This window comes from Cyprinodon tularosa, unplaced genomic scaffold (assembly GCF_016077235.1).
Source record: "Cyprinodon tularosa strain WSP-4 unplaced genomic scaffold, ASM1607723v1 ctg34, whole genome shotgun sequence".
NCBI classification, from domain to species: domain Eukaryota; kingdom Metazoa; phylum Chordata; class Actinopteri; order Cyprinodontiformes; family Cyprinodontidae; genus Cyprinodon; species Cyprinodon tularosa.
Genome location: NW_024039052.1, coordinates 1,886,860 through 1,899,814, shown reverse-complemented (window position 1 = coordinate 1,899,814; position 12,955 = coordinate 1,886,860). Strand labels below are relative to the sequence as shown.

Below are 12,955 nucleotides of genomic sequence, written 5' to 3'. Positions count from 1 at the left end.
CCTCTCCATCCAATATCTGATCTTCAAGGCTGTGTCCTTTGTTCCTGAGTTCAACTGTACAGCTAAATCTTGCCCAGAGGGACTGGCCTTCTTATGATGTGCCATGCAGTTTATGTAATTGTTGTTTGGTTTCTCCAATATATGAGAGCCAGTAATAACTGGTGTGGATCGCATAAAAATAATAATTCTTAGCTTAGGTTTGGGTATTATGTTAGGATGAACCATTTTTTTGTCTGACTATGTTATTGGGTTTCAAATTCACCAGTATGTTGTGTTTGGAGAAAATTCTTCTGAGTTTCTCAGAATTTTCTGACACATAAAATGACAATATTTTTGCGTATCTCTCTTTTCTCCTCTGTGTTAGATACTGTTGTTGTTTTTCCAGGGAATTTTTTTGGCCTACTTAAAAAATGCCCAGTTTGGCTCTCCCACATGCTTCAAATGATTTTCTTAACATGTTTGGAAATTTTGTTGGCTATGGTTCCAGCCAACAAATCTGACAAAAACTCCTGGATAAGCGTTGAAAACCTCTTAAAAAACTGAGTGGAAGTCCGTTTACCTTCCAATTTAAGCCTGTTTTGTGGTTGCACTGACCTGGATGACTGAGAACTTACACGGGCACTTTTTATAGAAATATAACAAAGGAAATGGTTTTCCTTCCTACTTCATGATGTTTTTGTCTTTTTTATAGGCAATTGCTTTACCTCCTATTGCAAAGTGGCCTTATCAGAATGGGTTTACATTCAACACTTGGTTCAGGATGGATCCGCTGAACAATATCAACGTAGACAAGGACAAACCATATCTCTATTGGTGGGTTCGCACAACACTTGCGAGACCTGTGATTTATATTTAACCTTAACACTTTTTTTCTTTTTATTTTGTTTTGTTTACGCTAACAGCAGCTTTATGACAAAGCCTTATTCTCCCTGAGGATTTGTGTTCAGCCCTTTAGTAGTTTATGACTGAAAACTCTATAGCAAGGTTAAAATTATTTTACAGATGTTGTTTTTCACACATAGACTTCTACCCTATCTGTAATGCGTTTAGGAAAATGGACATGTCTTTCCCAGATAACGGCATGAATGCTAAGTGAAAATAAAGAAGACAATAAAATTGCTGAGATTTAAACTTGTGTAGGCATGAAGGAGCGCAGCTGGAATACTGAGGGCTTTAAGTCGCGGCCGAGGTAATCATTTCGATCTACATAATTGCCACAAAATGCTCACATACCAGCTTCTACTAAAGATTTAGGTAATTATAGGAAGAATCAATAAACAGAATTTTCTACACTGTCTGGCTCTTCCTTTCTCTGTTTATTGAATGGCTTTTCATGGAATTCAAAGAGCAGAATTTATTATCTAGAGTCAAAGAATCAGAGTGGACTGAAAGGTGGAGGGATGAAACTGACTGATTAGTCAGAGATAATAGTTAGCCCGGACTTATCGGCTGGCTTTCATTGCACCGGGGATAGAATTGTTTGACTGAAGTAATCCCTCCTTTTAACTGAGTTTGTCTAAAAAAAAAAAAGAAATAGTAATGGCCATTTTTATTTATATATATATATATATATATATATATATATATATATATATATATATATATATATATATATATATATATATATATAAACCTCTGGCCATTACTATTTCTTTTTTTTTTTTAGACAAATTCAGTTAAAAGGAGGGATTACTTCAATCAAACAATTTTATCCCCGGTGCAATGAAAGCCAGCCAATCACAGATATATATATATATATATATATATATATATATATATATATATATATATATATATATATATATATATATATATATATATATATATATATATATATATATATATATATATATATTATTTTTTTCCTTTTTTTATAACTATATCAAACATTTTTTATGCCGCCATGGCAACAGGTCACTTGTGCTTGAATTATACAAATTAACTAAATATATTATATTAAATCTTAAAATGTTAGTGTGTCATTCCATTTGGCATAAATAGCATATAAATGACAAAAACTTAAACCTGAAATTGGATTTGGTTCTGTTTGATCATTAAAAAAAAAAAAGTCATATGTAGACGCACTGTATATACTGTATATATCCCATGCACCCTTTTCTTCCTTTGGCACATTCTTCTTCTTTGACTATTTGAGCTGATGTAATACGTAAATTTCTCCACTGTGAGATCAATAAAGTTAATCAATCATAAATGCATTTTGGAAATGTTCTCTTTGTTGCAGCTTCCGCACCAGCAAGGGCATTGGCTACTCTGCACATTTTGTTGGGAACTGTTTGATTGTCACATCACTTAAGTCTAAAGGCAAAGGTTTTCAACACTGTGTGAAGTATGACTTTCAACCCAGGAAGGTATGTTTATTTTGGCCAAAGTGATCTTTTATTGCAGCGTCTTAGACTCACACTGAAGAAATAATTAAATATTCCCTCTGATTACATTTATTCTGTAGCATATGATCTTTTATTACGAAATAATATTTTTCACTAAGATAGCTGCAGCACAGTTCTTGACAATTAAGGACTGCAAACAATTTAATTAACTGTGATGTTTTTTTATATACAATTTTACACTTTTTTTATTTTAGTTTTCCAGAATGTGCTAATTTGATCAAGTCTGACATTTTGTCTTTGTTATGACCTTGATGCCACTCCCGGGCCCATTTCTAGTCAACTGCAGGATCTCCCAGATTTATGTTGCCATTAAAAATGTAACAAGAATTATGGGGTAAAAGTCTCTAAAAACAATGTTCAATAACAGCATAAGCACCTCAGGGTCACACAGAGTTAGCACAAAAACCTTTAGTGAAATCTAAAATGAATGATTAATACATATATGTGAAATTGGTGGATGGATCATGTTCCATCCACGAATGTCACATTGCACCACAGACTGCTCAGGAGTTGGTGGATGTTTTAGTCCCGCTATGGGAGGAGATCCCTCAGGAGACCTTCCACCACCTTAATCAGGTACATACTAATGCATTGTAGAGAGGTCTTACAGAAACATGGAGGCCACACACATTCATGAGCCTAATTTTAAACCTGCTATAAAGACATTACATCAGTAGTTTGATCAGCCTGTTGTGTGCTGATTTTATATATATATATATATATATATATATATATATATATATATATATATATATATATATATATATATATATATATATATATATGTATGTGTATGTATATATAATATATATATATATATATATATATTATATATATATATATATATATATATATATATATATATATATATATATATACATGCGTAATCAACAACCGGGCTGGATGAAAAAAAGACAAATTAAAATATGTGTGTTTATGGGTATCAGTCAGGGTATCAGAGGTTTAACAGTCATGAGTCTCACACATGTAAAAGTGGAACAAAGAATCAAACCTCATTTATCCCCGAGGAACTGAAAAACTCACCTGACACATATGAAACAATTACAACCTTCACATAGCAGCTTTGATGAAAGCTGTTCATTATAGGAGACAGGGCGTTGGTTTTGAAGCTGTTTGGAGATGAAGAGCATTAGTTAATTTTTTAATAGATTTTTGGATTCAGACATCCCTGAATAACTGCGCTTCTAATTGATCTACAGTCAGCTTTAATTCTTCTGCTCAGTCATGAATCTTCTTTAGCACAGTCCTACCTTTAGGCGAAGCAGTTGTAATTACACTACCCCCCCCCCCCCTTCATAGGTTGAACTAATATATTATTGACACTAGTTAACAAAAGAGTTATTTTGTTTTACCCTATCTGCTTTTTCAATGCAGTACAGATGTAAAACTTGGGTTTCATTGGAAAGTAACTGCAAATTAACTTGTACTGCCCTGAGCAAAACACGGGAACATACAAAGAAACACACTTTGCTTTTACAAGGAAAAAGCAGACAACCTTTTCTGAGATTAAGCTGATTAGGACTTAAGTCACTTATTACTAGAAATGATTAAAATATTATTTTTTTAGAATTGTAAATAGGCCGACAGTATTTTCTAATCATACTGTCACCTTCAACACTTTTCTGAAGTCATGCTCGCGTAGTTGGCACACCTACTTTGCATTTTTTTTTCACCTTTTTTGCCTTACGTGGAGTTGCCATTTGAGTCTATTTACATGTAAAAGGCAAAAAATTATGTTTTTCTTTTTTAAACTCTTCTTTGATTTTTTTTAAAACAAAACCAAAAAAAAAATGATTATAGCAGTTTGAACACTCAGGGCTGCTCTGGTTTTTGTTTTATGTAATTAGAGCTGCAGGATATGAGGAAAGGTAACTATGTTATGGTTGTTGATATTGGGTATTAAGATATGTATTGTGCTAAACCCAAATTTTCCAAATTTTACCCACCACCTTCTCTGCAAGAAAGCATTTGTTGTTCCGAAATATTTAGTACGAATGGCAGTAAAAGTTTATCCAACTGTATATTATTAGGAAACAGCTCTTCAATTGATATTACCCGAAGTTATAATAACTTGCATAACATTTTTTGCCAAGCTGTCTTTATTAATTATGAAATTGCGAAGGTGATTGCACTTCAACATAATGTGCAGCTCTATATAGATAAGGTAATTAGTAGGTTTAGCAAGAAATGTCAAGTCTTTTTGTGTGACAGACCAAAACAGAGAAGTACATAAATGATGTGGAAGAAACTGATAACCCTCAAAAAAGTGCAACTGATAGCTCACAGAGAGGTTTCAAACTGAGCCAAGGATCGGAGAAATTAGACAGTTTGCTCCATTAGAAAATGAAAGGAGTATGGCACTGAGAACTACTAATACATGGCCTTCTACTTAAACTAGGTGGGTATTCAATAAGAGCATTAATCAGAGAAGCAGCTAAAAAGCTTATGGTACCTGTGTGACATATACTTACTGTAGGCAAAAAAGATTGTGTCCAGCTTTGCAAAGGTGTGACGGATTCTAAGGCCTCCGAGCTATAGTTGTAATGAGGAGTGGTTCAAGAACATATCCATCAAGGGGAGTTGAATGTTACTGTATATAAATCTAAAAGTTTTAGCTTTTGATTTACAGGAAATGTCTGATCTACTATATGTATCATGTTCCTCAGGTTATAACTTCTAATAAGTTGGTGAGGCACTGTTGTGAACGTAAGGGAATATTTTACATGTAACATAAAAATGTAACATTTCAACATAAAAAAGCACTCACATGTTAATCAATAAGTGCATATACACTATGTAAACTAAACGCAAATCCACCTCTATAATGCTGTAACAAAGTTCTACATCATCCAGCAGTGTTAGACAAATAGTTTATTTTTTTGAATGTTTAGTTTTTTAACTGAAAAAGAAAATGGTTCTTCTAATATTAAATTTTCTACAGAATCCCAAGTTGAAATAATCAGTGATGGTAGATATACAGAATAGGCCTGGGGTGTTTTCTCATTTCTGCACTGCTGTGATCCTGGTTTTTAGACAATTGTTTTCTTGGTGTGACTGAGATGCTCAACTATTTAGTAACTGTGTAAAAAAAAAAAAAAGAAAGCTGCAATTCTTTTATATGTGGAAAGAAAAGATAAGAAAGGGTACGTTTTTTTATTATTGAATGTCTCTGAAGCTTGTTTCTTTTCAGTCTGACATACTTTTCTCCCTACTTCAGTGGTACATGATCAGCATAGTTCACATCTACAGTCGCTGGAGGAATAGTGAAATCAGGTGCTATGTTAACGGACAGCTTGTGTCTTATGGCGACATGGCATGGCATGTCAATACAAATGATGTAAGTACTCTTCACTTGTAACACATTGAACAGAATTTCTTTGTAACACAAATGTTTTGCATTTCAAGCTATTTTCATAATGAAAAGCCAATTTTGATTCCCCTAGCAGTATGGCAAGCCATTATGTACACTCTGATGTGGATGATGGATTTTTAAACGTTGGAGCTATAGTTTACAGAGTAGAATTTCCATTAATGCATGTACTTTAGTGCATGCTGGGATTTTTCTTTGTAAAACAAGTTGAAGAAAAACTCTGCTACACATATTGCATTTCCTTCATTTTAATGGTGAGGTTATTTTTACTTTAAAAGAGAAATAATCAATGAGTCACAATTATTCTGTTGAGAATATTTTTCTTAATGTGCTGCTAGCAGAGAATAGGGTTTTTACAGCTGTGTACTAGACCTCTAAATTATTATTTTTTTTAGGATTTATATAAGTTTCTGAACTCAAGTTTCGAAATTTTTTATTTGTATGTTGTGATGTTGTGGACCTTTTAAAACAAAGCCAATGTTTACCTGGTTTCTTCACCTGAAATAACATATTGCTGGAATTGGATTCTAAATGGACTGATTGGTGGAGGGTTTTTTAACAGTTTTTGTGGGTGAGTGTATAAATATACCCTAGTAATATGTTTATAATATATAATGACGTTAATTTGAACATAAAACATGGAATTATTAAAATCTTAAAACATAAAACTTCCCTATGTTCCTATGTTCAGCTGGTTCTAAAAAGTTTTTTTTTAACTTTGAGTTACATTGTATGGAAGCCGAGAGCGGTCGTGTCCCTCCGATACTTTTTCACGATGGTTTTCTTGAGAAAATAAGTTAATTTTCTCATTATCTAAAGATCACATAAGCTGTTATTCTCGTAATAACAAGACGATTGGTTTGTGTTAAAACTGATTCCATCCTCCAATACCACAACAAAGGGAGAAGATTTATAAGTATAAGTCATGGCAGCCTATGTGTAATTCTGTAAATAATCATGTGTTTAAAATTTAGTTAACTAGACGACGTTGTTGGTTTGATGATTTGTTTCCACTTCTAAATCATAAGCAAGTAGATTTATGCCTGAAAAATGTTCATTAAAAAACAGATTTGTTTCTACTGTATTCCATGCAATACAATCATCCACCACGACCTGACAACGACTGAAAAGATAAAAGGAAACTAAAAACTGATTATTTGCGCACACGCGTTACTGCGACTGCACAACTACAGGCACCACAGGCATGGATGGACTGAGAATCCAGGGCTGTTGGCCAGCCTCATTCATTACTCATATGGGGTAATCATCTTATTATCTGGAGAAATCAATAACTGTTATCTTAACAAAACAATTAATGGTTTAACCATGATAAGGAGATAGTTATGTCATAAGAAAAAAAAAAGTCGAGTACGACACTCTTGGATTCCGTAAGATTGTACATGTAAATTCTAATTTTAGTTAATAAATGAGTTTTAAACTCAAACAATTTGAATAAAAATGTCCAGGAATTATTAAAATCTTAAAAAAAAATTCCAAATGTCCAGCTTGTTATAGTTAATAAAAATATTTTAACTTTGAGTTAGATTGTACATATAGTTTTACACTTGTCAATTGATCATTAGTGAAGTTAGAGTACTTGTTTTAGTTCTGAATTTCTTTCCATCAAGAGTTTTTTTTTTTTTTTGCATTTAAAAAATTGGTAAAATGATTATTTAAACACAAAATTGCTATAGTTTATTTCTTTGAATGAAGAGTTTTTGAAAATGTTTGAAAATGCTAAATGATTTTGCCTTTCCCCTCATACTTTCTTCTTTCAGAGCTATGATAAGTGTTTCCTTGGATCCTCAGAGACAGCAGATGCAAACAGAGTATTCTGTGGGCAGCTTGGAGCTGTCTACGTATTCAGTGAAGCTCTCAATCCGGCACAGATTTTTGCTATTCATCAGCTAGGTCCAGGCTATAAGGTATGTGCTTCTGGGTGACTAAATTAGATTACATATAAGCAGTCTGAATCACCCATCCATTTGTGTAATCAATGAGGAGCGCTGCTCTGGTGCTCCTTGCCTTATGTCTCCGTCCTGCCTTTCCTACCAGATAAACCGCTGCATAAATGACCTATTCTTTAGGAATAATAGCACAGTACAGAGGGGAGTAGCTGTGGGATCTTAGTGAGGGGATTGAGTCCTGAGCCAACTTATCAGCTACAGAAATTGTAGCAAGCTTCCTAAGGAGGATCATCTGACTTAAAATTCTTAATTTGCTTTACATAAACATATGTAAAATGGTAACGTTTCTATTTGTTTGTTTTGCTTTTTTTAATAGAGATTTGCTTGTTTTTTTTAGTTTCCTTCCAATGAAAGATTACATTTTTCGTCTTTTTTTTCCACATTTTACCGTTGGATTTTACCGTTGACACATGAAGTGTTGCTGTTATTCAAACTTCTGAACTGCACTCTTTCAGGAAATGTGCAATAAACAACACTACAACATCTCCAAACCCTCCATGTCTCACAACATGTATATTGGTGATGATTTTTGGCAGCTTAACTTTTCCTTCCTTTTTTTTTTAAGCAAAATTAGACATTTTCATGTCAGTGTAGGAAGGTGGTTCTATATGTGGCTTGTCGCAAATTATTTTACGCAGCACCTTCACTATTTGGATCATTGTAGGCAGGGATTTTAAAGAATCTATAATTTGTTCTTTCAACTGATGACAAAGAAAAATCTTTCGAAAAATACTATATTATGATTGAAACTGGAATGAAATGGCAAAACATATAAATTAACATGTTTTTTTCCCTTTTTTTTGCTGTGCTAACCCTTTTGTAATATAATTATACTCGATTACCAAAGTAAGAATAAGGAGTGTTTAAAATTTCTAAATGACGACTGGGCTCCATAAAAAAAATTGCCTGTAAGCGATGGAGCTCGGATAAGTAACAGAGAACATAATAAATCTAGCCTAGTGGGTTGCTGTAATTAGAAAGTTGTCCAGCTGTCAGGAATCCTTCCTATTTTAATTAAGAGCTGCTGGATATGCATGAATGCAGGAGATTACAGCATGCTTTGGGTCCTATATGTTCACATCTTTGCTTAGTCACTGGATAGAAACCTCTTCACTGATATGGGATATTTTTATATTTTGTTCGTGAATTTTTTTTCATCTGTGTTTAATGTTTGGGATGCTTTCTCTTGTTAATCTAGTTCTTCAATTGCAGCTGTATTTTCTGCCGATATTATAAATGTAGTGATTTTTGCTGTAGTAGGACACAATTTTTCATGCACGTTATCATAAATTTATAAGTAAGCAGAATCATTAACATTTTTTAATATGCTGTTTGCCAATTTTTCTTTGAGTTTTAAATTAGAAACACTGCATTATAGATATAATTAGAAAAGCACTCTGAGAGTACAGACCTCCACCAAGCTCATTTCCAGAGCTCATTTCCACTGACATATTGTGACTTCCGCCTTAAGTTTATACCGGTATTCAATTCAATTCAGTTTATTTATATAGCGCCAATTCACAACACAAGTCATCTCAAGGCACTTTACAGTTCAACCAGATCATACAGTCAAATTGATTCTAAGTTTTCTATCTAATGAAAACCCGTTGATTGTATTGACTCATTGACTCAAATGCAATCCGTCACACCAAGCATGCTTGTAGCGACAGTGGAGAGGAAAAACTCCCTTTTAACTGGAAGAAACCTCCAGCAGAACCAGGCTCAGTGTGAGCGGCCATCTGCCGAGGCCGACTGGGGTTCAAGGAGACAGAAGCAAAGGCACAAAAAGCAGCTGTAAAAGGCGGCCCCGTTCCAGGAAACACACAGCCAGGCAGACGAGCACTGAACCAGCTCCCATGTCAGAGGATGAAGAGAGCACATCCAGCCAGTCACTGTCAGAGAAACAGGACTACACTGGAAAACAGGCCGATCTCCAGCATCTATAAACAAGGGTGTTGATGGCTGCAGCACAGCTGATATTTCTCTCCAGGATGGTGTCACAGCCAAACAGGAACAAATGAGGCAAAGCTAATTGGAGAAAAAGCAGAGAGAGCATAACGTTAACAGCTTCTGCAGAGTAGGAGAATACTGTAGAGAGGGAATGAAAGAGAATGATGAAATAGGGGGCCCCTATGTCTTCCAGAAGTCCAAACCTATAGCAGCATAACTATAGAGATAGCTCAGGATAACCTGAGCCACTCTAACTGTAAGCTTTATCAAAAAGGAAAGTTTTAAGCCTAGTCTTAAAAGTAGACAGGGTGTCTGCCTCACAGACTAAAACTGGTAGTTGGTTCCACAGGAGAGGAGACTGATAACTAAAAGATCTGCCTCCCATTCTATTTTTAGAAATTCTAGGAACCACTAGTAAACCTGCAGATTGAGAGTGAAGTGCTCTTTTAGGAACATAAGGAACAATCAGATCTCTGATATAAGATGGAGCTTGGCCATTTAAAGCTTTATATGTGAGAATGAGGATTTTAAATTCTATTCTGGATTTAACAGGAAGCCAATGAAGAGAAGCCAGGATAGGAGAGATATGATCTCTCTTTTTCATTTTCATCAGAACTCTGGCTGCAGCATTTTGGATCAGCTGAAGGCTTTTAACTACAGTTTGTGGACTTCCTGATAGTAAAGAATTACAATAGTCCAGCCTTGAAGTAACAAATGCATGGACTAGTTTCTCAGCATCACACCTGGACAGAATATTTCTATTTTTTGCAATATTCCTCAGATGAAAGAAGGAAATTCTAGAAACCTCTTTGATATGAGATTTAAATGACAGGTCTTGATCAAAAACAACACCAAGATTTTTAATTTTATTATCTGAAATCAGTTTAATACCATCCAAATGAAGTGACTGGCTAATCAGCTTATTTTTCAAAGACTCTGGTCCAAAGACTATAACTTCTGTTTTGTCTGCATTCTGAAGGAGAAAGTTAAGAGTCATCCAGGTTTTTATGTCTTCAAGACATGCCTGTAATTTATGTAATGGGTTAGCTTTATCTGGATTTATAGACTGATATAGCTGGGTGTCGTCAGCATAACAGTGAAAATTAATCCCATGCTGTCTAATAATTCTACTGATTGTGAGCATATATAAAGTAAAGAGAATTGGTCCTAGCACCAAGCCCTGTGGTACTCCACAGGTAACCTTTGAGCATGAGGAAGATTTGTCATTAACATGAATAAACTGAATTCAATCAGATAGATAAGATTTAAACCAGTCTAGCGGTGTACCTTTAATTCAAACAAAATGGTCAACTGTATCAAATGCAGCACTGAGTTCCAATTCACAGAATCTTTCGAAAAAGTCCTGGATCCAGATTGTGATCCTGATCGTGATCACCTTCTCTGAAATTTTCAGTATAATCCATTCTTAACTTATTAATCTATTTTAAAAACAGACAAACAGAAAGACAAACAAGACAAATGAAAACCTTCCTTCCTTGGCGGAGGAAAATATTAACAAAAATCTTTGCACACATGTCTTCAGTATATTCTTATCTACTGTATCTCTTGCTCTGCAATTCAGACATGAATTGCAAACCAAGCATTAGTCATTGGTCTGACCTGTCAAACCAATTAAGCCATGACTTTCCATTTTTTCAAATGATGCACTTGGTTATTTCTGCTCTTACATTATATCTCTGCTTCCATACATGAGTTAATAGAGGCAGATTAGCCCTCTGACTTTGTGCCAGTGCTGCGCAGCAGTATTCACCACACTGTGCTTTAAAATAGATTGGCTTGTATACTCTTGTTCCTCTTTTCAAGAAAATCAAAAGTAAGGTCAGCAGTATGGATTAGTAAGTTTAGTCGATTAATTAAGTGTGGATACAGAACAATAGAGCTATGGCACACAAAGTAAATAAGATTAAACAGAAAAAGGAAATCTCTAAATGAATAGGATTGTAAATAAAGCAGATTATAGAGGACATATGAACCGTCATTTTGCCAATTTAAAAACATTGAAATGTAAAGATTTGGTTGACTTTAAAACTACTCAATTGATGTACAAAGTAAAGAATAATTTGTTTCCAGTACATATTCAGGGTCTATTTTTGATGAAGGACAGTGCTTATGATCTTGGAGGGTATAAAATATTCAGAAAACGCAAAGCAAGAACAAATGTAAAGTAACAATATGTACCTTCTGTTGGCGATGATGTATGCGGCAGACTATATTAGGACTGTCATGATCGGTTTAAGGAATCTTAAGGAATCTGACCCACATGCAGAGAAACCACTCAGAGAACACGGGGAAAAGTTTAACAGGTTTATTTGATGTAATGTAAACAGAGGTTTGATCTGGAACTCGGTGAACTGGTGAACAGGAACTGGAAAGTCTGAAGGGGAGATCACAGAGATAAGTTAAGGGACCGTGGGAAATGAGACTGCAGCTTGAATTATGCTGGAGAGGGACTCATGTTTGAGGGGGCTCTTGTCAATCCCTGAATCCAGTCTGTGTGGGATTATCCAGAGAAGGGGGAACTCATTGGAGAGCGGACAGGTATACTTACGTTTGACACAGAAGAGTAATGGAGCGTACTGTCACTTGGATTTCCAATGGGGACTTGAACGGATCATGTGGAAGTTTTCCCCTGTTCAGGGTAAACTCAGTAATTCCTTCCAGGGGGAGAAGGTCCAGGTATCCAGTTTTCACAGGAAGGCTTCCTGCCGAAGAGCAAAGACAAAAACACATAAGACTCAGAGAAACAAAGCTCAGGTTAGACTCAGCTAATCTCAGCTTGTCCAGAGTACCCAAAACTGGCAAACACTCTGGCGTCGAGGTAGTGACAGCCCACAGCTCAAATACTCCAGTAATGAACCAACGAGCCGCAGATGTGCAGGGAGGCCCAACGAGGACAGGGCACCACCTGGTGGTGGAGAGAGAAGAAACATACAAACGACCCACACAAACTGGATTCCTAACAAGGAGCTTAAAGACTGTACAACATTAATAAGGTTTAAAAACATATTTATAAAAAATGTGATTGAACACTATGAACTAAGTGAATGTAATTAATAGCCGGAGGATATTGGCTGTACTACCTTTTTCCCAAACGCTATAGTAGATTGTGCATTATAGAATGGAGCCATCATTTTTTTTAAGCCAAGTGTAACTTGGTTTTGGAGGGTGGGTATTATTAGCTTACTGCTTCTGCCAATAAAACCTTTTCAGACTGTTTT

At 35.1% G+C, this 12,955-nt stretch overlaps 1 protein-coding gene across 1 annotated transcript in view; it reads left to right on the top strand.

Moving 5' to 3' along the window:
- The window catches only part of nbeab (neurobeachin b), a 248,792-nt gene that overhangs the window by 61,239 nt on the left and 174,598 nt on the right, over positions 1 to 12,955 (top strand). The window contains exons 5-8 of the mRNA XM_038294440.1: positions 692 to 813; positions 2,243 to 2,369; positions 5,647 to 5,766; positions 7,578 to 7,724. Of these exons, the coding sequence (XP_038150368.1) occupies positions 692 to 813; positions 2,243 to 2,369; positions 5,647 to 5,766; positions 7,578 to 7,724 (516 nt within the window). The remainder of the gene's footprint in view (positions 1 to 691; positions 814 to 2,242; positions 2,370 to 5,646; positions 5,767 to 7,577; positions 7,725 to 12,955) is intronic.